Raw genomic sequence first — 26,066 nt, 5'->3', positions numbered from 1 at the left:
GCATAACTCAGTCTATAGTGTCAGTGATGATGAACCCTCACCTCCTGCTGTGGACGGAAGAGAAGACAGACTGTTATGTTTGGATCTGTCTGTGTTTTCATTCTTCCTTCTGCATTCAAATTCACATCTGCATTATAAAGCCCTAAACACTTCTGTCACACTAGATTCTGTCCATTCAGGTCACAAAGGTCCAGCCTGCTGACTGAACCGAGTATCAAATCCACAAAATGACCTTTTCAGGAACTTTGGAATAGGCTTCCTGGCAGTGTTTGAGACCCACACTCCTGCCGTCTGTCTAAGCTTGTGTTTATCAAAGCCAGCTCCCTGGATATCTGCTTCCGCTAACATTATTTGACCCATCAATCGTCCCGCTGCTCACTGCGCATATGTGTGTTTCTGCTGTACCAACACATCGAACCTGATTGACGTCCACTGTGCTGATTATAATTGAGCAGAGGTGTAAAGTATTGGAGTAAATGTAATTAGTTACTGTACTTGAGTATCTTTTCGGGTACTTTGTAGTTGTACTGAGTATCAAAGATATTAGCAACTTTTACTCTTTACTTCACTACATTTTTAAATGAGTATCTGTACTCTTTACTCAACTACATTTGAAATGAGTGTTGCAGTTACACATTACATTTTGCATGGACCTAGCTTTTTCTGCGGCAGTTTATTTCTGCTACAAAAGATGTGATACTGCCTATTACAGGTCACTGAAAGTACTGCGTTTTGCCCTTACTCACCCAAACTTGTCAACAAGGCTACTTTATGTGAATGCGAGTTCCTTAGCAAGTATTTGTTTTTTGTTGTAGAATACGATAGGGGATATATTCACACGTTATAGAAACGAAAATGATGGTGTATAAAATTGATTTTAAGATAAAAAATGATACGACAAAGAATTAACTTGACGGAGCTCAAAACTCAAAACACACGGCAGCAACAAACAGGACAGTTAATGAGTCACTTTTGATGGATTATGGATTGAGCAGGTTTTAAGTCTTATCAGAGGGAGAACATGTCTTTCTGTCAGCTCAGGTTAGTCTAACCTAATAATACTGACCAGATATTTCTTATTCTAGGAAATGTGTCCACCCTGATACGTGATGTTTTTAACAATGCAGTGTGTAACAGGGTGGAAGCCCATAGCTAGAAAAGAACAACATGCTAGCAGAAGATTGACATTCAGCAAGGAGTTTAATATTAAAAGAATAAAACAGATTGAGAGACATAAACTAATTGAATGGTTTTACCCATTAAAACAAACAAAAAAATGTATTTAATGTCAGAAAGAATAAATAATAGAAATTGCTACTATAGAAATATACATGATGTAACCTTTAATTCAAAGTTGAAAAAACATGATTGAGAACATGAGAATTTCTGTCAAGTGCTTCGAAAAGATGTTTATTATTATAAGTAGCCTACTATACATTATGAATGTGTGTTAATAGGGTACATCTATGCATGGAAAACTATTGCATATTTTACATTTTATGAAAAATATGTAATATGCAGTGTTGTTACAATGGGGACATAATATCCACCAAACAGTAGGAATGATCCTGTGTGGTCAGCAAATCTCTCTCTCTATATATTTCACATTGATGCCACCAGATGTGATGGTCTGTCCAGGCTTTCTCTGAAAGAGGATTGCACTGCTGTTATCTTTCACATTGCACAGATCAGACTCACAGTGGCTCTCAGTACTGTTGATGTATTACCTCATACAGCATGCTGGGCATCAGCCATGACCAGCGGAATCAGGTCAGGAGCCCATCCAGCCTTCAGCAACAGATCAGGATCGGAGGAGCAATGAATTATGAGATCTTCGCTTGAATTTAACGGAGCATGCATGTTAGGCAGTTTCTGCCCTATCTCATAACAGCAAGGACTGCTGGAGGATTCATGATAAAACATTCCCCTCCAGTGACTCCAGGACTCATCAATATATCGACGCATTGAGGAGCATGCTGCCTCAGGCTCTGAAGGTGTCCGGCAGGTGTGCGGACCGCTGGGCTGACGTCATGCCCGCGCCTGCGTCACGGCAGGTGAAGACGCTCGAGCAGATGCCCGGACCTTCAGCCGCGGGCTTCATCTGGGATCTGCTCTTCAGACGCGGGCTTCATCTGGGATCTGCTCTTCGGCCGCGGGCTTCATCTGGGATCTGCTCTTCGGCCGCGGGCTTCATCTGGGATATGCTCTTCAGACGCGGGCTTCATCTGGGATCTGCTCTTCATTTCAGACGCGGGCTTCATCTGGGATCTGCTCTTCAGACGCGGGCTGTCGCTCCTCCATCAGCTGCAGGTGCGCTGCTTCTCCGCTCCACTGCGCTAAGCGTTTTGTATGTCTTCCTTGTTTAACGCACCTGATTCAGGGAGATGCATGAACTGAACCGAGAGCGGCACTTAAGAGAGACATACAGCGTGCGGACTGGAGCTGAGAACCGCTGCTTTATTGCTGCTGCTGCTGGCATCTTATTTGGTTTCAGTTTCTGAGTTGCTTCTGAATATTAATAGAAACGGTTCTACTGTTTACTTATTACAGTGGCAGTGATTGCATGTAGTTCATTATGATTAATCAGTAATATGAACAATGTAAAGTAATTAGCAGTCTGTTTTTGGCTAGGGAAACATAACTACTTAAACTCAGAAAGAGTGTTTGTGAGAACATTTTGGTTTCACAATAATGTTTATTCCCCTTAACCGCTGTGCTGTGCTGAAAATCCTATTATTTGGTGCTCCTGGTCAAAAATGACTGGCCTTGCTTGCATGTAAATCAATCTCTCATTATGCTGTATTATCACCAAATCATGGATTCAATCTTTTTGACAACTTGTTTTCTCTCAGTTAGCACAGGTTTTGTATTTGTTTTTGGAAGTTATTGATCGTAGGCTTCATTGATCTGAGCTTATGCACCTTAAGCATTATTTGTGGATAATTTTGTCTGCGTTCACTCAAAATCTGAGGTGCATAAGGTCAGATCAATGAGGCCAGCGATCAATCACTTCCAGAAACGAATACAAAACCTGTGCTTACTGAAAGAACACATGCTGGCAAGAAGATCGAATCCAGTATTTGGTAATTATAGGCTATAGCATTATTACAAATTTATAAGCAATTTTGTGTAGGCTGGTTATTTTTGACCAGGAACACCAAACGTCTAAAATGATGCGGGAAAATGTAATGTAAAAGAATATCCTCTTTTAGTCAAAATGATTCATATTTGAAAGTTACAAATCTGATGCCCAATCCATTCATTTTTTTGTGTTAATGGCTTCGATGTGAATTAATAGTGTGCATCTGAAATTAAAGCAAGCCAGTAAGTGCTCTGTGACTGTGTTTGAAGCTGGAGGGCCGGAGGAGGTATAGGCCCGTGTGGAAGGCCAGCTTCGGGCCCATCCTGACTGTCCATGTGGCCGAGCCGGAGCTGATCGAGCAGGTGCTGAGACAGGAGGGCCAGCACCCCATGCGCTCGGACCTCTCATCCTGGAAGGACTACCGCAAGCTCCACGGAGAAGGATACGGACTCCTGACGGCGTGGGTACAAGCGCTCGCTCATATCTGCTCTTCTGGCAGTTTGCATGCATGCTGCTCGTCCTTTATGATCACAATTAAAACACTGGTTTCAGGAGCAATAAGTAATTGATAACAGCAGTCCATACCGTTCTTTTCATTTAGTTAAATGATGCCGAATTTACACTGCAAAAGTGGCACAGAAGCGCACATGAAGTGGCATTTCGGTGTCTTGACGCAGACGGTTTAATGCTGCTCAGAGGTGGCATTAATGCATTCACACAGCTGCATGCTTTGATATTAAGTGGGTCTGAGCAGGCACAGTTTAGTCTGGCACTGTGCCTTTACACTGAATTTTGAGTAGGCACAGATCAGCCTTAAAGGGTTAGTTCACCCAAATATGAACATTCTGTCATTAATTACTAGAGCCCGACCGATATGGGTTTTTTGGGGCCGATACCGATATTAGGGAGTAAAAAAAAAGGCCAATACCGATATATCGGCCGATATTCTTTGTGTATATTATAGTACAGTACCAGTCAAAAGTTTGGACACTTTCCCATTCGTGTGTCCACACATTTGACTGGTACTATATATAGAATACAGTATATACATAAACAGAATATATATACATTAACACATTTTTTGCAATGATCAGTCAAATGTGGTGATCAAACACTTATAATGACGTGACACAGATATGTAATGATGGAGGTAGGGCATTTAACAATTTAACAATAAACTTTATTATCCAAAATGAGTCTGAGAGTGCACTGAACAGTAAAGTTGAAGTTTGCAGTAACTTCCTTGTTCCTTGCTAATCTCCAGCTTGCAGATGGTTGGTGTGTGATCGACCCTCACAGACTCTGATCACTCTGTGCCACTACGCCACGTCCCGTGAACCGAAGCAGTTTGGTGATCCGGACGCGTTTGTCCCGCAGCGCTGGCTGAGCCGCTCCGAGGGCAGCCACCCGTATGCCTCCGTGCCGTTCGGAGTGGGCAAGCGCAGCTGCATCGGCCGGCGCGTCGCTGAACTGGAGCTCTACCTGGCGCTTTCTAGGGTATCTGAAGTTCTGCATCAAACCTGCATGTGTCATGAAGTTAAAGTTCACCCGGTCGGTTTTCTGAATGCATGCTGTTGGTCTTACTGTGACGTTCAGTGGAGACCAGCTCAAAGTGATTAATTATCCATGTGATGTAACCCAGAAGAGAGTGTAAGAGCTGAAGATGCTGGATGAAGCTGCACAGGACGCACTGTAGCTCTTCAGAAGAGACTCACGAAGCCTCCTTCATTTCCCAACCGAGAGACGAGTGAGAAGAAAGCTGTTCATTTAGAGACGCCTGTATGTCAAACAAATGAGGAGAACGCCCATGGAGAGGAGCAGCTCACGGAAATGAAGTTTTGGTGCTACCGTGTCTGAAATATGTGATTTTTGTCAGTTTCTTGAATGTAGCGTTAAGGAACACTGCAGACCTTACTCCGTAATCTCATTGAGACTTCAGTAATCATACAGTGAAAGATGCCAATGTTGGAGGCCACAGCTTTATTTTCACATTGTTGATTTGAGTGTGAAATTCAGAACTTGTATAAGATCGGCCGTATATTCAGGAATAATATCAGACTTGAAATAACTGCTGATGAAACTACATGCAGTACGATTACCTCATAGATCACACAATAGTTCTATATTGAATAATTAAAACTTTTGATTGTTTGGAGTAAACTTTCAAGGTAACTGCATTTGCTGTGTTCTTAAAAACATTCAGATTGCTTCTTATAATGTCTTCATTTTAATAACAATGCACAAAAACGTCACTTTCTGGCTCGCTCTTGTAATTTAGGCCATGCATGGTAATTCCCCAAAAGCTTGTTTAACCTACTCTAATAGCAGGTTTTCTCTGCAGGCGAGTGCTGGGTTGTGCTGTTCTAGTAAAACAAAGGCTGATGGACACAAGGCCACGCTGTGTTTGCAGCCGCTCTGAGCCTCTGACAGAAGTACAGCCGGCGTTCAGTGTCAGTGTGTGCTTTGAAGCCGTGATCCTGGGAAACGAGCAATGCTTTCCAAAGCACTCGGGTCAGTTCAGCGTGGCTGCAGTCGCCTCTAAACCTAAAGCATGTTCAGATTGATCATTCAATCCTGGATTGGCATTAGTGGTCTGGAGCTGGTTTTGTATCCACAAAGAAGCATTAAAATGAAGTGGAGAACTGAAATCAGTCTAAAGCTCATCTCTAGGCAGTTTGAACTGTGACCGCCAAACAGATGCATAGCCCTGTTTGTTGAAATCTTCCTGTTTGTTGATTCTGAAAATCTTCCAAGCGTTTGTGAAACAGCAATCACAAAGAGTCATTAATGCACAGCAGATTCAAACTTGATGGAAGGCTGCCATCTGGTGGTGTGGTCTTTATATCATATAATATTTAGCCTGTAAAGCCTGACAGTCAGAAAACCATTAATGGGGCAGTTTATTGAAACCGTAAGACAAAATATGAAAGAAAAAAGTGCATATATCATATTTGATGCAGCAGGCTTTTATGGCTCATATAGTCTCATATAGTGAAAATATGGAGGAAAAACAGCTCAGTTTTATTCAGAGACTCAAACTGAGCATCTTCATAACAGTTCAGCAGATACTGACATAAAATGATCTAAGTATCAGTCATCGCTCTATATCTCCAATAATAAGATGAGATTGAAATGCTCCAAACATATAATGCAGTGATTGAGAGCTGAAGAAATAAAGGCTCCTCAGAAGCTGTGAGATGTTCTGGAGGCTTGTGAAGATCATTCCTCCGCTGAGGAACAGTGAAAGTAAAGCTTCTGGAAACAAACGCTCCTCAAAAGATCCTGAGGATCAGATTTGAGACTTTAAAACATGATTGATGGAGAATCAAGTAAAGCTGAGCTGCTTCAGTCCAGTAAGTGTTCATCTGGAGATATTACTATTAATAAACTATTCTTGCAGTGTGTGATTATATAAATACAACAACAATGTTTACTGTATTTCACTTATATCACAATGCAGGACTCAAGAAATTAGAAAGATCAGAAATCAGAGCCTGTCAAGAGAAATTAACATGTATAGTGATGGATGGCCAAATGACATCGCCTGAACAAAATAATACAAAATAAATGTGACTGTAATCAGTTACAGTTACTAAGAAAAGAGATTTAATTTATTTATTTCCCAAATTGCACTGACTACTCTGAGACATACGGCCTATAATTTACGCGATGCAGAAAACACAGACTGGTTCATAGAATCCAGTCATAAAATGGAATTCCTATAGCCTAACGTGGTCATCATGTCTTAAATTTAGATTCAGTGGGTCTTATATATTTTTGGTCACAATACTGCAAACATTTCTCCAGTCTGACGGACCCAGTGACTGTTTACAATCACTGGACAGATGAAGATTTTTCCCCAGCTGTAGTTACCGCGTCTTCAGAGAGAATTGCGGTAGTAGAATACAGGTGGAACTAAAAAATAAATAAACAATAATAATAATGAATTCCGGGTTGAACTAGCTAGTTGACCAGCCTCCTAGCTACTAGTTTCACTAATGAAAATAGTTACAAAGAAAGATCAGAACAGAAGTATTGCACGTTCTCCAAGCAACACTGCGTTTTTGTTACTGAATGATTCAGAGTATTGAAGGAATCGTTTGAGTGAATAAGTGACTTACCTACCGGCCGTTTACTCTCATGTTTAAAAGTATGCATTTTCCCCCAATATTTCTTATTTGTATATTCAAAATTGTATTTAAAATATTAATCTCATAACATTATTTACTGCAGTCGTAATTTTGCAGTGTAAATGATTGAATTTGATTGGTAACAGCCCTGTAGTGTCTATGGAATTTCTTGATCAATTGTAAGAATTTGACATGAAAGATGACACATATATTTAATAAGGTTAAAAATATTGGCCTTTATGAAGGCAAATAACATCCTGGAGTAAATATTAAAAACATGTAGATTTAAGTATGTAAAAGCTGGTAGAACACTGAAAATATTGCTTCAGAATGTTGTTAACTCCACCAAAAATCTCGGTATTTCGGTGCTTTTGTGGGGATATTTTGTATGAGATATTGTCTGTTGATATGAAAAGTTCACTGTATATCGTAATAATAAAATATCATCATTGTCAAAAATGCTATTTGTTTCTTTTTACATTAAGCACATTAAATATTACATATATGATAAATGACTAAATAATAATAATAATAATAATGTACGTACAGTATGTAAATTAATGTCCGTCACAGGTTTGGTCTTAAATTTCACATAAGGTGGTATTAAAAACGTCTTAAATTTACCTTGTTCATATCTGTAGACGCCCTGTAAAATCACATTTGAATTGTGAATCTAAATTATGATCTATAAATCTAATCCCATTACATGGATTAGGCAAATTAATCATGTGTATAAGCTTGTTCATGTGCACCTTGTTTTGTCACAGGCTCTGCATTAATGTCAGTTCTCTGAGAGCGTGTCTCTGGATCTCAGGGATGCGGATCGTAGAGTTGGGTGGAGGAACGGGTCTTGTTGGCATAGTGGCTGCACAATTAGGTAAATCATCGAGTTGTGCAATTGCAATTCTCAAAATGCTGACACATCTGTAAACTAATCAGGTTTGTTTTCATCTCAACATGAATTTATTTTTATGTGGTGGAAGCAAAGAGGAGAACTGAAAATCTCACACTCAACCAGACTTTCTCAGGACTTCTACGACCGTGTGTTACCACAGATGTTCCACGTGGAGCTCGTGCAAAGAGATCCTGAGAACAATATCAATATTTACAGTATAAAGCCACTTTGAGATGAGTCATCCATCCGTCCATCCATTCTCCAAACCGCATTTCCTATGTAGGGCTTCAGAGTCTATTTTTATATCTGGAATGGGGAGGTTTGAATATGTAGGCTACTGTATGTACAGTATAAATTCATTTATAAATTCCAATTATCAGTAAAATTGCTTTCTCCATTAAACTCAAACATTTTTATAACTGCAGTGCGATTTGTCAATTGTAACTTACTGACAGTATTGGGGAGTCACAGAATACACGTAATGCCATTATGTATTTATAATACAAAATATTTCTCTATTGAAATCATTGGTAATCCCATTACAGTTACATTAAACATGTAGATTACGTAAGGGATTACCATATAATTTAACTGCCATTTGTTTATTTTAAAGTGCCCCTATTATGCCATTTTTAACTGCCATTTCTACAATAGGTTTACATGCATGCAAGGTCAAAAAAACACTTTCGTTTTCTCAAAATATGCATTTAATATCACCTCATTTTTCAGCGATTCTCAAATGATTAGTTCGAAGCAGTTCTAAGATTCAGTCTCTCTAAACCCCTCCTTTCTGTGAACCTACTCTGCTCTGATTGGTCAGATGGCCCAGTCTATCTGATCAGTCATTGGACCAATCTACCACATACAGCGCGTGTCGGAAATGATACGCCTATTGCCATAGTTATGTATTTTGAACGCTCGTTAGAACATATAAACATCTATTATTTGTCTTACTTACAGGTTGTGATTCAGAGGAGTCAGCTGGTCCAAATAAACTTTAGTAATGATTCATCTTTAAGAGCAAGTGTTTGTGAATCCCGCGTTGAAATTCCCGGGATTAGAGAAGCAGTCGTCAGTGAAATGATGGGAACACACAAAAGATTGGGGTTGTACTGCTGTGGTACAGTGGAACAATTAATTTTAACCACTGATTCTTTGCAGCCCAGGGCGGCATCTTGCTGGCGGCGCGATTGGGATTTTACCACTCATTTGCACGGCAGGTCAAAATCATGTTACAGTGTGGGTCATTTAACCTGGTCGGGACTCGGTTTCTCACTAAGACACATAGTCGGAGGGTGAACCACCTCCAGGTTACGGCTAAAAGAAGCCTTATGTTTAGCCTAATAACTACACGCATCACAAACAAGTCTTTTGAGGCAACTAGCAGATACGGGGCGTCATGTCATAAAATATTTTTACTACTGAATTTGTATTTAAACTGATGACAATTTAATTTAAAAAAATTGTATGTTACGCTTCAATTTCCACTGTTACTGAAACAGCAAATAAATTATATACAGAAATCGAACAAAGAACATTTACATTAACATATAGAACATTATCACTGACTTCAGTGTCCTACAATGTGTCTACAATGTGAAATGAATCTTTTACATCGTACGTACATCTGCACTTTGTTGTTGAGAGAATTGATGAGAGAATTCGCAAAAGAGCAGAATTCAGTCAGTAAACACGGCACTCAACAAAACTCCAGCGTTTCAGCGATGACTGATCTGAACGCCTCTGATTGGCCGCTGCATTCATAAGCTCAACAGAATCGTGTGTGATTGGTTATATAGCACAGCGCTAAAAAAAAAAAAGCTCATGAAGAAATATGCAGCGTGAGCAGATCTAAATTTAATGCGCAATAATACTTTTCATTACATTTTCACTTCAGTCAGTTTCTCTAAGGTGACTTAATTAGGGCGAGTGGGAGGTTAAGCCATCAGGAGCCCAATTTAACAAAAAAAAAGAAAAGAGGAAATGTGCAAAGATAAACGGTATCTGCAGCTATCACTCATCTTGCTAATATACACATAGGGCATGCCTTTGTCTGACTATCAGGCTTATATAAGCAGAAAGTAAAATGTGATCTTGTAATATGTTTTTTTTTTTTTAACAAACGTAACATCACTCACTTTATTGATGTTTTGCTGTTCAGTTGTGTGTTGTTGTTTTTTTTTATTATTAATTTGCGATAACAATATTATGTATATCACCCATTTTGGATCTTAGAGTGTTGAACAAACATACAAGATCTTATAAATGGTGGAAAAACCTTTTCCACTATTAAGGGGTAGTGCCTTACCTGGCACTGGGCATGTGCGCTTCTCTGTCAGGCCAGACTTGATGCAATTGGATGCTTCTGCAGTAGTCAGACACGGATGCACTTCCCATATTTGGATCTCTCCACCCAATGTTTCAAAGACCCGTGTTTACAAAAGTAACATATTGTTTTGCACGGTCTAGCACAGGGGTGCAAAGAGTTTAGTTCTATCCCTGCTCAAACACAAATACCATGTTGTTTTCAAATAAGCATGAAGGACTTAACGAGCTGGATCAGGTGTGTTTAATTAGGGTTGAATGCCACGTTCCATTTGTACTCGGAAGTTGGAAATTCTGAGTTCCCAATAGGAACTTTTATCTGAAGTTGGAGTTCTGACTCGGAATCTCGGAGGAATCGCAGCAACTCCAACTTCAGAATCCAATATGGCTGCTCAGTGCATCAACAGAAGAGAAACAGTAGTAATATATTGTTTATTAGCATTTATGTTTGTCTGTGTCTCAATAAACTCAGTGGTGCACACAGTAATATCCAACCTCGATTTACCACTTTTTATATGTTTTTAATTGACTGGTATTGCTAACAATGGACGCGTCCATCTTGGTTTTCTGACTTCTCTACTGGAACACAGTCCACTTGTGTCTGATGTCATTATCAGCTCCGACATCCGGCTTTCGAGGCAAATGGAACGCAGCAGAAGCTAAACTCTGCAAGGCTGTGGCCCTCCAGGAATCAAGTTTTACACCCCTAGTCTAACACTACTCACATTTACTTCAGAAAGTGTAAAAATAATTTGATATATAGTTGATTAATATATTGTTTGACATTTTAATATTTCAGTAAGTTTTAGAGGAGGTTGTTATTCTTTAAACACTCATGAATATACAGTACTGTATAATTATAATGTTATAGTTTTTAGATATGGGTGACATACAGCAGCTATAAATATTAAGCAGCTAATGCAGTAAAAGAGTAAAATCAGGCATTTTTTTAACTAGTCTTTAGTATTGTTAGTGATCCACAAACCCCAGTGTGACTCCTGTTAGTTACATTAATGCTGTCAAAAAGCCTTTTAAAATAGAACCTTAAAAGTAATATTGAAATATAATGCACCTGTAAACTTTCCATTCAGATGGATGATAAGCACTGTTTATGGAGAACAATTTTTTGCATACATTTTATTGACCCTTGTGTGTATCATTGTAATGCAAAACTTGAAAATGCAGGAACTATAATGACGGCTGAAGGTTTACAACAGGATATTTCCCCATTTTCTCTAATCACAAAGTAGGACAGAACGAGAATGAAAAATATCAAATGGGCCCAACCTCTCTTCAGATCCCAGTGTAACTGACCTGCCTGCACAGCCTTTAGTTACAATATGTCACAAATATGCACAAGTCATGTTGTTTCTGTAGTTTAATACCGAAATTGTTTGAACCGTTTGAACTTCAAAAGCTGACACTACAACAACACTTTTCTAATATATTTCGGTTTGTCATTCCATACCATTTGGCCCCATTGGCAACATCTGAGACAAGAAAAACCATATATTTAAGTAAAAGATCCATAAAGTAATTACTGAGAACCTTTAATGTTCTAGACCCATTTCACTGAAAAGTGGTGCTATTGTGAAATTGGACTATAATGGAATTATATTACAAGGGACTATTTATATAAAAAGCAAATCTCTGTATTCATGAGTGCTACAGATACATAGCATGTGATTTATTCCATGGTTTATTATTTTTGGTTTATCCATGGTTTATCATCATTTTTTTTTCTATGTTGAACATGATACAGGTCATAAGTAATGTGGCCCAATTTTTATTATTGACAAATCCAGCTTCAAGCAACAGGCATAACAAATGTAAAGTTATTTATGCAACAGAAATAAGCAGATCATGCAGAAAACCATGTGGAAATTAAGTACAACCCTCCTACATGTTATTAAATAGTTTCAAACAAAGAGACATCAGAATTAACCATTCCATGTCTCACACACAGCAGGTGATGTTCCATTCCCGAATTAATCTGTTTTTGAACTAATTGGTTGAGTGAAAAATTTTATGATTCGCTCATAAAGACAGTCACTTGTTACTACGTACTGTCATAACAATGTAAACTGCAGAAAGCGTCACAGAAAAATCCCTACCACTAATGCCAGGGATGTGCCCGAATAGTGAGTCCGTATTCGGAAAGGCATGGAAAACAAATAACTCATTCTACGGAACCACTAAAAGGACATGGTTATGCATGGGAGCATGACTGATAGGACGATGGAGAATGATTTGCAGATCCTGAGCACCACTGACAAATATTTAATCTTGTAAAATGTGTGGTAAGTACTCCTGCACCATAGTATACACAGAGTACATGTGATCGCAAATCTCGAAAGTGAAAGTAAAAAACAAGCATGCATTCAAAAGCGATTTCAATGTCCCGCATATTAATAGCGGCTCCCTGATGCCGGCAATTTATATACAGTATAATTACTCGATATAATTGCGAGAGAAAGCATTGAAATATATTTCTGTCATGACAACTCTCGGAGGGATTGGCATGGTAATGTACATGACAATGTTAATGTATTTGGTCTTGGCGGCAATCAGCTGTGCCATGTGATAATGATGTCATTAGGTCAGATTGCGTTAGACCTATCGGACTGCGCCATCTAAAGTTTCATGCCAGAACTTTTTTCCTCCCATTTTGTATTTATTTATTCCCTAGTTCAGTAGCTCACGTCATTTCCTTTCAGAACATGGTATTCGGATTCGGGCACATCCCTAACTAATGCACAGACTGTCAGTGCCTGGAACAAACACAAGCAGTGAAATATTGGTGTGTAGTGTCACCGAAGGTGTTGTTATTTCACTACCCTATGCTTGTAATGCAATGATCGTTTACACAGTGTTTTCTGCCACAGGAGTCGAAACATCATTTGGTTTTTGTTGAGTTCTCTAATGTATTACCCTCCAATTCTCCTTCCTCTTCTGTGTTCAGTCTCTGATAAAGCAAGTCAGTGTCTGCACTTTCAGGTTGTTCCCTAAACTCAACCATCTCCTCTTCCTCGGTTTCGGAGTCGGGAGCAGTGTGTTTGCGTATACGACTTACCGCGTCCCACAGGGACTTGGCATGTTGGATTTTTTGCTTGTGTTCAGGGGGTGATGAAGTACAGAGTAAAACATCAGAAGAAACATTTCTTGTCTGTGGGAGAGATGAATTTTCAAAAGCATCTGGAACTGGAGTTGTAGGAGAGGGAAGTGAGGATGTACATCTTGACTGAACACTGGGAGAACCAGAGTACTCGGTGGTTTCTGTATTAGTAAAAGATGGAAGCAACAGTGGTTCATTCTCTGTGTGAGAAACCACAGAAGTAGCTGATACATTTGATTCATCCAATGTGTTGGAAGTAGAGGTAAATGACAAATGAGGTGAAGAACTTGATCTTCTGAGAGTACTGGAACCCACAGTTGAAGGTAAAACAGCTTTGTGTATGCGTTCTTCAAATTCTCTGATGTAATTTTCTGCACTTTCATCGGAGAGGTTGTCTTCTGTTGAGCTATCCTTGGTAAGGTCCTTAGAAGTATCTTTTTGATGGTTTTCGTTATCTTTCTGTGTACTGTACTTATCCACACTGTCATCCAATGCTGGTGCATTTCCTTGTTCTGTGGATTGATTCATATGTATGGTGGTCTTTTCAGTTTGGATCCCATAAACGTCAGATGTGGATTTTGCATTTGTTAAAGCCACAAAGTCTTCAAGCACAGCTTCAGGTTCTTGTGCAGGGATTTGGTCTTCCACTTTCATAATGTTGAGCGTTTCCTCTACACTTTCATTATTCTCCAGTGTTGTCCCACTCCAGGGATGTCCCACCATAGGTTCATTTCTCAGCGATTGCCTGTCATTAATCATTGCAGCTGCTGATGGAGATTCCTCAAACTCTTTTATTGGATTCACTATGTGACTCTCACAGGAAGTGTCATGTTCTTTTGAAATGCTCTCGTGTGTCTGTACACTTGTCCTGGGATACTCATGTGGTATTCCAAGAATCCCTTCTACTCTCTTGTCCAAGGCATTGTTTTCAGGAGTCTCCTGGCTTGAGATGTCACTGCTGTGCTGCTTTTGCACATCAGTCTCCTCCCTAGTACTTGGCAAAGGACTCTCTTCTGTCAAACACACATACTGGACATGTTCCTTCTCTGGAAGAAGTACAAGCTCAACCTTGACAACAACACAGGTTGCATCAATGACCAAAAGACTCTGCTGGTCGTTTGTCGTGTTGTTACTATCCTCTTTGTTAGTTACGTTTGACTCATTGTTGATCCTCTGGCTTTGCTCATTTCTTTGCTCTGTCATACCCATCGAGTGATGCCGATATTTTGGCTCTTTCCACAATGGGAATTTCTCTATGATTTCCCTGCATGGTTTCTCATGTCCGTCTGTCTGCATAGGTGACTTCTGGGCTAAACAGTTTGACTCTGAGTCATTCCTTTGGACATAACATTGCAACTTTTCTTTACTTTCATCTGGTTTTATTACATTACCCAAATCCTGAATAGAACTGGATCTTTGATCTAGGGGTGTATGACTATACTCTCCAAACATTAAGGATTCATTGAACTGCCCCACAGCTTTGTCCTTCTTCAAGTATGCATCCTGATTTTGTCTGCTGTCATCATTGCCCTGAGGTGAATTTATCTGCTCAGTGGTGATTGTCTTGTCATCAGGTTTGCAATCAGTTAACAGAGGTAACACGTGGGATTTAAGTGGCTCCTCTGGAGAACTGGACAAGCCTGACACTTCTCCCATACGAGAGACTAGACAAAACACAGTCTTGCCACCTTTTCTTCTTGTAAGTTTGGTCTGCTTCTTTTGAGTAATATCAGGATGGGTCATGTGTGAAGGCCCTCGGTACTGTAGCTGTGCTTGTGGAGAAGGTGGTATTGTGTTTGTTGTTGTGTACTGCATGACAGTGGATGTATTTAAGGTTTCCAGACAGTGTAGTCCACCCGTGATATCACTGCGATAACTCTCTGTGTTCTGTGTCTGTTTATTTTTTTGTAAATAATGTTCATTGTTTGATGAAAGATCACGATGTTTTTCTGTCGAATCTGTAAAGTTTACTTTTCTGCTCTCAAATGTTTGCTCCTGAAATGCTTCCACACTTGCCTCTCTAGTAACTTTCGGTATTCCTGCTATCTTTTCACCATCCTTTGGGGAGCTGTATGCTGGTGGTGCCATGTAGGATGGAGGCTGTTTAAATGATCCTACTGGGAAAACACTTTCTGTATTTCTTGAATTCCAAGGGCTCCATTTCCACCGATGTTCCCTCTCTCTGTTGCTGAGGTCAGTTTTGTCTTTTTTCTGTGATGTTAAAGCAGTTGGCTGGAAATTTTCAGTGGTCTCTGCACTAATAGCCCACTGGCGACATCCCAACATTTTCTCCATGTCTGAAGCACACCTAGATGATCTCCACTCCCCAACCTCAAAACGAGGTGTTTTTTTGGAAAGTTTATGATGATAGCAGTCGGCATAGGCTTGGAGCTCGTTGTGAATGTTTGTTCCAAAGTTTTCTCTTATTCCTCTGTAGTTTATTGGCCATGTGTTTTCCCACCCTTCGTGCTGTGCACATTTGTTTCTTTCTGTATTCCTCCCCTTATCTGATCTCTGTTTTTCTGTTGGTACAAGATTTCTCACTTCACCAATGTAGTCAGTTAATTCTCTGTGAGATAACTTGGTTTGTGTAGGAAAATTTGTGATTGATGATATCTCACTCTGCTTGTTAAAGTCATAAATATTCCTGCTAGTTCTGGGACCTGATGCCACCCAAGTTTTTGGCTCACCAGTTGAGCCATTGTACTCCGACAGGTGCTGCAGGAAAGTGGCTGTAGAAGGTTTGCGCTGATATCTGTTAAGAAAAACAAGAGTAATGTACAGTTGCAGGAAAATGTAAGTTAAATTTCTCCATAAACTGGTCATAAAATTTGATCTGTTCTTGAGCTGTCAAAATAACAGTCAATCACAGTCTGCATAAACAAATCTGAACGTACTGTGTAAACATTCACAGTGAAGAGTCAGCTAACCTGAAGTCTGATCCCTGTCCTGTCCAAACAATAGGATTTGTTGATTTGAACACCTAACATTAAGATGTATTGATTTGCTTTTAAAAACATGAGACGCTGCTCAATCAGGGGCACCCCAAGGGTTCATGGGGTCCCCTGGAAAAGAAAACTGGATTTGCGCAATTCACATAGATCATATTTCTCAGGTCAGAAAAAAATGAAATCTGTATTAATACAGAAAAATTACAATTTTGGAGATTTTTTCTGTCAAGAGTGTGTCCACCAATTATTAAATCAAAGAGGGTTTTTTGCACTCTTCAATGTAAATGATTGTACAATGTGTTAAAAAGACAAAAACATATCATTGTTTGTGTGTTATCGGTCTAAAAAGACTGTGTTTGCCTATTGTTGTGACTTAGTTGAAGAGAAGATTTTATGACCAATTTATGCAAAAATTTAGGTAATTCCATAGTTTAATTATTTTGATGAGCAACTAATGAAAAATAAATAAATAAAAGTTTTAACCCTCAAGTCTATGAGTGGGAAATTGTGGGAAAACAAAGACTTACAAAGACTTTACTGCTTTAAGGGGTTTTATAAAAACAGCAGCAACAAAATGCATTTACTCTATTATTATGTTTTCTGTCCAGTATGCTATATTTGGTTTGGTACCTTCTGTATTATACTTTATTAATAGAAGTCAATGCATTTTAACCATCTATGGACAACTTGCACAACTACTTCACATTCTGCTTATTACATCTCTGGGATTTCCGGGAACAACATTCGACATTCTGAATAATAAATAAAATATATTTTTGCCTCTATACTTCTCATTTACCATATTTTACTAATTTCACTCATATTTGTACATTAATCTTGGCAGCAGAATTAGCATTGGTTGTCAGCACAGAACAAGACAACAACAATAGTACAAATGACAAAACATGAGCATATGATAATACAGTAAAAACAAGAAAAACTGTATATATATGCATATATGAGGTATAATTAATCATAATAAATATGAGCCCTAATTTATTGCTTGGTTCCTTATGAGGCTCTCAGGATTTAAAGTTCCTGAAGTGATGGCAGGTAATGACTTGTGATCTTCTCAGCTGAGGGGATCACCCGTAGAGGCCGAAGGAAACCAGACTGTGATGGACGAGGTGAGGATGCTGTCAGTGAACCAGGACAGCAGAGAAGAAATTAACTTCTTTGAAGAAGTTTTTCTTTGTTTGTTTTGGGACACTGCTTTTTGTCTTGCTGTTTATTCAGCATGCCCCACCATGTGTTTCATGTTTTTAAGATGCTGTGTCAAGTTAAAAACCACAATGTGCCTCTCATCTATCAAATTCAAATTCTTGGTAATTGGCAATTAGGAAAATCTGTCCTTTGGATGAGAAGTTATTGGTCTGGACTCTCCATGGTCAAAATAATAATAATAATAATAATAATAATAATAATAATAATAACAATAACAATAACAATAATAAAAATATATAAATAATCCAGGATATTTCTCTAAGTTACCTACATATTAGGAATTTCTACTTTTGTTTCCCATTTTGTTTTTGTGAATTAAATATATATTATATCTATACCATTTTGAATTCAAATGGAGTGGGGCTGAGATGGGTGCTGATAAGGAATGACATCCAAAGACACTTCAGCATCCAGAGACGGAGGCTATGTTCACACTGCGAGCCTTAGTGCTCAATTCAGTTTTTTTCTCGGATCCGATTTTGTTGTATAGCTGTTCACATTGTTGTTTTAAATGTGGCCAACATCAGATTTCCAGTGTGAACAGATCACAGTTCTGAACTGACCCGCATGCGCAAAAGAACAATACAGACAGGGTTTCCAGATTTTCACAACAAAATCCGCCCAATAGTCCAAAACTAGCCCAATCATGTTCAGGAAGGTAAACATCGCGTTAGTGGGGTTGCGTCAACCCACGAAGTTGAAAAACATCCCGCAGCAACAGAGGAAAAATTAGCCCAATTCCGCAGGGAAAATGTGGATTTGGCAACACTTGCACAGCGCGGCGTCATACGGAAGTAAACACGGAGGATATAAAGTAAGCGATTATTCTTTTATTTGATCTGCTGCAGAAGCCAGCGAAATTATGCACAGGCAATATGAAAAAATAAAGACAAGGATGTGACAAAAAAAAGCAGAGTTTTGAAACTTTTATGATACGAGCCCTCATGTTTTGCTTGTAGAGTTGTCCCTGTAATACACATGAGTTCTGACACATCACACTTCCACTGATTACCTTTCGCTACTGTCTTGATAACTTTGGGTGTGTAAAATGTTTGAAGTGTCTCCCGTAAGCACGGAATTATAACGAATCTCGATCTAGAGTGACGTAAAAGTCGCATGAATTCCGATATGACTATTCAGACTGCGGTCGCATTGCAAAACATCTGACATGGATGGGATTTAGTACCACATATGGAAGTGGCACAAATCAGAATCGAAAATATCAGATTCCATGCGGTTTGTGCTGTTCACACTGTCATGACAAAAACAGATCTGAGTCACATGTGAGCAAAAAAATCAGATTTGGGCCACATTTGCCTGCAGTGTGAACGTAGCCATAGTTTCCTTTGGCAAGAGGTTCACACGGGAGAGTTAATGATGCCCTGGAGCCAGAGTCTCCAACCCTGGTTCTGCAGAGCTACCATCCTGTAGATTCCAGCTCCAACCACAATCAAACACACCTGAATCAGCGAATCAAGGTGTTCAGAGTTACTTGATAATTACAGGCAGGTGTGTTGGAGCAGGGTTGGAACTGAAGTCTGCAGGACTGTAGCTCTTCAGGAGCAGGGTTGGAGATCATGAGAGTTCATTTTTACTCCATACAGCAGTGGTCTCAAATTCAATTCCTGGAAGGCCACATCTCTGCACAGTTTAGCTCCAAGCCTAACCAAACAAACCTGATCCAGCTAATCAAGGTCTTCAGGATTATTAGAAACTTCCAAGCAGGTGTGAGTTGGAGCTGGTTGGAGCTAAACTCTGCAGAGCTGTGGCCCTCCAGGAATTGAGTTCGAGATCACTGCCATACAGTCTACAGATGTCATCAGGGAGACCTGTCCAGAAAAAGGTGCATCTGTGTCCAAGCTCCGCTAGAGGATCAGAGAATCATCTCACTCCAGGCTGCAATGTCTCTATTGTAATTGCAGGGTTTATTTGCCATTAGTGCTGTGAACAGATTAGGTCTTTTGCCATCATGTATATCCGGTAGGCTGCATACATCCCATGCGCTGGTCCTGATTGCACAACTTGACTCCATGATCCAAGACTAGTGGAACTGCTGGCAAACAGACGCTCATATGCAGGAGATTGATCTGCTGCAGAAGCCAGCGAAATTATGCACAGGCAATATGAAAAAATAAAGACAAGGATGTGACAAAAAAAAGCAGAGTTTTGAAACTTTTATGATACGAGCCCTCATGTTTTGCTTGTAGAGTTGTCCCTGTAATACACATGAGTTCTGACACATCACACTTCCACTGATTACCTTTCGCTACTGTCTTGATAACTTTGGGTGTGTAAAATGTTTGAAGTGTCTCCCGTAAGCACGGAATTATAACGAATCTCGATCTAGAGTGACGTAAAAGTCGCATGAATTCCGATATGACTATTCAGACTGCGGTCGCATTGCAAAACATCTGACATGGATGGGATTTAGTACCACATATGGAAGTGGCACAAATCAGAATCGAAAATATCAGATTCCATGCGGTTTGTGCTGTTCACACTGTCATGACAAAAACAGATCTGAGTCACATGTGAGCAAAAAAATCAGATTTGGGCCACATTTGCCTGCAGTGTGAACGTAGCCATAGTTTCCTTTGGCAAGAGGTTCACACGGGAGAGTTAATGATGCCCTGGAGCCAGAGTCTCCAACCCTGGTTCTGCAGAGCTACCATCCTGTAGATTCCAGCTCCAACCACAATCAAACACACCTGAATCAGCGAATCAAGGTGTTCAGAGTTACTTGATAATTACAGGCAGGTGTGTTGGAGCAGGGTTGGAACTGAAGTCTGCAGGACTGTAGCTCTTCAGGAGCAGGGTTGGAGATCATGAGAGTTCATTTTTACTCCATACAGCAGTGGTCTCAAATTCAATTCCTGGAAGGCCACATCTCTGCACAGTTTAGCTCCAAGCCTAACCAAACAAACCTGATCCAGCTAATCAAGGTCTTCAGGATTATTAGAAACTTCCAAGCAGGTGTGAGTTGGAGCTGGTTGGAGCTAAACTCTGCAGAGCTGTGGCCCTCCAGGAATTGAGTTCGAGATCACTGCCATACAGTCTACAGATGTCATCAGGGAGACCTGTCCAGAAAAAGGTGCATCTGTGTCCAAGCTCCGCTAGAGGATCAGAGAATCATCTCACTCCAGGCTGCAATGTCTCTATTGTAATTGCAGGGTTTATTTGCCATTAGTGCTGTGAACAGATTAGGTCTTTTGCCATCATGTATATCCGGTAGGCTGCATACATCCCATGCGCTGGTCCTGATTGCACAACTTGACTCCATGATCCAAGACTAGTGGAACTGCTGGCAAACAGACGCTCATATGCAGGAGATCAAAGGGCTTTTGCTCTTATGTGATTTTTACTCATTTACACATTTGATGGATAAATAGTAGATATAAAAAATTGTAGCAGATGTGAAAACTAAATCAAAGATCACACATACTGTAGGCAAAAAAAGAGCAATAGTACATTGATTGTCCAAGAGACCTGGTAACACTGATGGACCAGGAGACAAAGGCAGAGATGTGGTGACGAGCGGCCAAGGTGAAGCCAGGTTGCTGGAGGACGGAGATGATGACAGTGTAAGTGAAGGTAGAGGCAGAGCTGATGGCAAGGAGGAGCCTGACTGAGTTGCAGGGGTGGAGGAATGAGGTGTAGCCAAATGCCTGGAAGTCTATAGGTGAGTTCGACTTGAAGCACCGCTACAGACGGCAGTCAACGGGAGTAGCCGCTTGCAGTCGGGGGCGGAGTTGAAAACGGAGCCATCAAGCCGGACACTTTCTGCTCCCGTTAGTGACGCTCGCGTGGTGTTTGCATACTCTATCACAGATGAAGTGAATTAAATGCAATATTTGTCAAATACACAGACGTTTCAGAAACGTTTTCATGAGCAACAGAAACACTTTTTATATACTGCTTAATTCAGTGCCATCTGTTCAAGAATAAAGTTCAACATAAATATATACTATTTAAATACTAATAAAGTGGGGGTATATATGCTTTCATGATAAACGTGACTCAATATAACATTGCGACTACAGTAAAAAAGCTTTTAATGTTCTAAAAACAGATTTATGAGCAGCATTGAATTTGAAGATGTTAGGAACACATGTCATTGTTGTCATGTGGTGAATTTGGCCAATCGTGAAACAGCTGTGTCGTCATCAGCACTCCTGCAGTCGCTCTGAAAAAGCTGCACCAGTTGAGTCAGCCGGCTGCTCTCGAAACACTATCGCGGTACTTTGATGCCACACGTGACAGTGACGTAGCGTCGGCGCCGGTTCAAGTCGGACAAAATTTCTAACCGGCATGCACTGCTTCAAGTCAGCCGCCGATCGGTTTGCGCGGCGCCGCATGAAGTCGAACGCACCTTATGGCAATGGTAGAGGGACAACTGACCAAGGTGGAGCCGGAAGGCTGATGGTCCCAGGTGGAGCCAGGACAGAGCCAACTGGTCGATGGGCCGAGGTGGAGCTGAAGGCTCAGAGAGACAAGGCAGAGCCAGGAAATCCCCATGCCATGGCAGAGCTGGTGACTGGAAGCCCCAAGGCGGATCTGGGTTACATGGCTGGGCTAATAGAGGAGCCGAAGGGCTGAAGGGAGCAGGCAGGAGAGGAAGGCTGGGTGTGAATATCCATAACATATAACAGGTGTTGGACTGGAGCAGTGGCAACAAAGACAACTCTGTGTTGGACAGTATCAGCAACAATGAAGAACTTAAGATGGGCAGGACCTGCGGTGATGAACAAACATCTTTGCGGGAAGGTACTTTTAGATGCAGAAGAGGTTCGTGGGTGGGGATCAGGGTGGGAAGCGCTACCACCTGGTTAGCCGGGACCTCAGGCTCCTTATCCGCAGAGGGCGTGGAGTCTGGGTCTGGCTCTGAAGTGGTGACAAATGTTACATGGGGCTGGATGCTGGTAACGGAATTCTCTTTCATGTCACCCACTGGAAAAGAGGATCCGTCAATCCATAGGGTGAAATTGATGTAATCCACCAACAGGGATCCCCCTGAGGTATAATCAGCTGAATCTCACCGTCGAGTCTGTTTCTGAACCCCTACATGAGTGTCTGGTCACTACAGGTGGCGAGATGGTTGATGCTGACATACTCCTCCAAATAATCCTCCAGACGCCCGTTTCAGAAATTAGAAAGTTGAAAACTCTGAGTATGTTAACCCTGAAATGAGGGAAACACTGGGTTTTCCGTTTCAGAATGGGAGGTTTGTCAAACCCGAGAAAGCAGGGTAAGTCAAGCTCGTTTCTGAAAGATGGGTAACTTATACTCCGAGACAGTTACCATGGTAACTTACTCTGTGAACCTAACCTGGGGTGCATTTCCCAAAAGCATTGTTAGTCAACTATGGTCGCAAATTCCGTCGTTACCAACATAGTTCCACAATTCTGTGTTTTTCAATGATTCCCGAAACCATAGTTCAAACGAACATTCGCAAACAGCGTCGCAAACTTACGTGGTTGGAACTACAGCTCTCGACCTGTGGTCAGAAGCATAGTTTCTTGTTAGCAAGGGATATGGGCTTAAATTAATATGCTATTGGGCACAATAAGCAAGCTAACATGCAGTGCAATCTATATATTCCATTCTATCTAAATATAAATGCCTTTTAATCTATGTATGTTAACGCGTCCTCTAAAAGCGCTGTTTTTGAAGAGTGCGCATGTGCACAAATACCTAAGGAAACCCCGGAGCATGACATAAGAGGGAACCCGCGATGAATCAAACATCAAATAAAGCAAAATGACAGGGAACAAAAAATAGTAAATTAGTCATCAGGTGCCATGTTCAACAATATTCGGACTTTATAACTCGACTCAACTCATAAATGGTGAGTTTGTCAAATCTGAGGGAAAAAAGCCAGAAGAGCCGAGGGGAAAAGAGAGAATGACGAGTTGTTGTTCCTTATTAGAATTGTGAGATGTAATCTCGGAATTGCGAGAATAAATCAGACCATGATGCGCGCGCATCCTGAATGTTTACAAACCGATAATTGGTCTATACATCAGCATCTTAGAGATGTCTAATCGGTTAAATAGCATTAGTTAGTCCTCCACCACATGCGTGTGACATCATTAACAATGGCCCTATGTTGTTGAACTAATGTGGTTCAAACGACGGAGATGCGACCATGTTCGGGAAACAGTCGTTACAGCTAGTTCGTTGCATCGTACTATGGTTGTTAATCGCTGAGTTACGTCGTTGTACGGGAAACGCACACCTGGTCGGGAGCAGGTTTTCTTCGGTAAAAACCCAGAGTTTATCCCCCCCCCCACACTAAATACCTTTTCTCATTTTTCTTTTCGTATAAAATGCATCTTGATTTAAGAATCTTTAGATATTTTGACTGGAAACAACAAGACAAAAATATTAAGGAAAGCAATTTTTTGCAATGCAGGTACATTCATTCATTGCACATATTTTCATCATGGAGACACTGTGAAAGTGATAAAAACGGCATGTCCTCTTATACTAAATCCTGTAGATGAGGAGGCTGCATTAATTCATAGGGAGTTACATTTACGTTTGGAGAGGATTTTTTTTCTGTTTGTTTTTTGTTTGCGCCATATCCCCATGCATATTTATTTGAGTGGTACCATTTCCAAATGGTAGTTTTCTATATAACATGATGCAGATGGAGTGCACATTAGTAAGGCCGCTGTATGTAGAGCGGTAAGGACAGTGTGCCTCACACTCTTTCTGAGAATTTGTGTGATGTTTTCTGGGCACAAACTCGACTAAGAGGAGTTTCACAGGACTGCAGGTCAGTGGTGTAGAAATTGATTTAAATGAGGTTAATCTGATAAATGACGTTCAATTGATAACATCTTGCTGCAACCTCTGGAAGCAACCTAATATTTAGAATATTTGTAGGATTTCCAATGTGGTTGGATGCATTGATGACACGAATATTCTCATCATCGCAGCTTCCAGAAATGAAGCTGATTACTGAATGGAATGGAAGGATGCCAGATGGAAGGGTAGTCCGAGATATATGCCATAACCATCACATCTGTTAAATAAACACAAATTATTTGCAGTTTATTTGGTCATCTTTATTTCCTACAAATACAAAAGCAACAGTTATTCTTTTTCAATATTCTTCCAATACTTGGCATTGTGGCTATCTCCTCTTCATCCATCAGTGGTGCTGGTACAGGTTCTCCCCCCATTTTGCGAGCCTCTGCCTTCTTGCTGTTGACTGAGTACAAGTCTAATTTCATTACCCTAAGTAACAGGTTGGATTACCGAACATTTAATTATGTGAAAAGAGCATTCGACTATGTGAAAAAGCTGCTGCACATTGAAATAGACACAATGATATTTAATATGTCAAATGTTTGTAAAGTCATGTAGCCTACACCCATGAACCTTTTATGCATAAAGCTTTACCTGATTGAATTACTATTTCTGCCAGTTTTCACTTCTGATATTATAACACATTTATTAAGAATTAAACTTACCCATTGACTCGGAAGTATGCGGATGACTTTTTGTCGGGTGCCATGGTGTATGAATTTCGGAGCTCCATTGATTATGGCTTTTCATAGTTGTGGTTCACACTCTAAACTCAGAGTCAACCTACTCAGATTGGATTGAACTAACTATTCAACTCAGAGTTCAAGTTTTAACTTGGAGTTGGTTGAACCTCCTACTTGAAACGGGCCCCAGGTTTGGTCCTTCTTGAAAAATAAACACCACTGAAGGGCTGTGACATTCCCAATCAAGGCAACATTAATGGAGGCAATCTCCATTTCTTTCATGGTCCGGTATTCTGTAACATTTTAGTCCAAAGATGACGACGAGAAGCAAACAAGATCAAATCTAAGTCTATTTTATTAAAAGAAAGCTCAGGTAATCCAATAGATAAAAACCACAACGTGACCGCGTGCACTGCACACAAACAATACCAGACAAAGAACAGAAGGAAATGAGGAACTTAAATACACAATGATAATTGCGTTTTCATGTGGACATCGAATCCGTATATTTTCTGAAACGATGACGTCATCAGCCCACGTCTCGCCCCCAGTCAGACACCACTACGTCACGTAACAGCAACAAAAACATGAACAAACACTGAACGATTGTTGTAACACAGTTCGTAGTCACGGGAAGAAGGAGGCGGGAACCGGCGAACGTTCAAAGAAAACTTTAATAAAATAAACAAACACAAAATGAAAGTAAAGCGGCAGCCCGTTGCGGACAACTGCCACACACAACACAATCCAGGCCTGGTCCTCTCTCATCTTTCACTGTCGTCACTCCTCCTTTTATCCTTCCGGAGCTCCTCCGTGGGACTCGAGACCGGTGAGTGGTGCAGGTGTCG

At 40.4% G+C, this 26,066-nt stretch overlaps 1 protein-coding gene across 1 annotated transcript in view; it reads right to left on the bottom strand.

Moving 5' to 3' along the window:
- Positions 1-13,328: 13,328 nt before the first annotated feature.
- Positions 13,329-26,066, bottom strand: part of LOC107677936 (uncharacterized) — a 22,809-nt gene continuing 10,071 nt past the window's right edge. Inside the window, exon 3 of the mRNA XM_016473013.1 lies at positions 13,329-16,302. Within this exon, the coding sequence (XP_016328499.1) occupies positions 13,329-16,302 (2,974 nt within the window). The remainder of the gene's footprint in view (positions 16,303-26,066) is intronic.

This window comes from Sinocyclocheilus anshuiensis, unplaced genomic scaffold (assembly GCF_001515605.1).
Source record: "Sinocyclocheilus anshuiensis isolate Anshui unplaced genomic scaffold, SAMN03320099.WGS_v1.1 scaffold1254, whole genome shotgun sequence".
Lineage (NCBI taxonomy): Eukaryota > Metazoa > Chordata > Actinopteri > Cypriniformes > Cyprinidae > Sinocyclocheilus > Sinocyclocheilus anshuiensis.
Note: the sequence above shows the minus strand (reverse complement) of the source record. Positions and strands in the feature narration are given on the sequence as shown.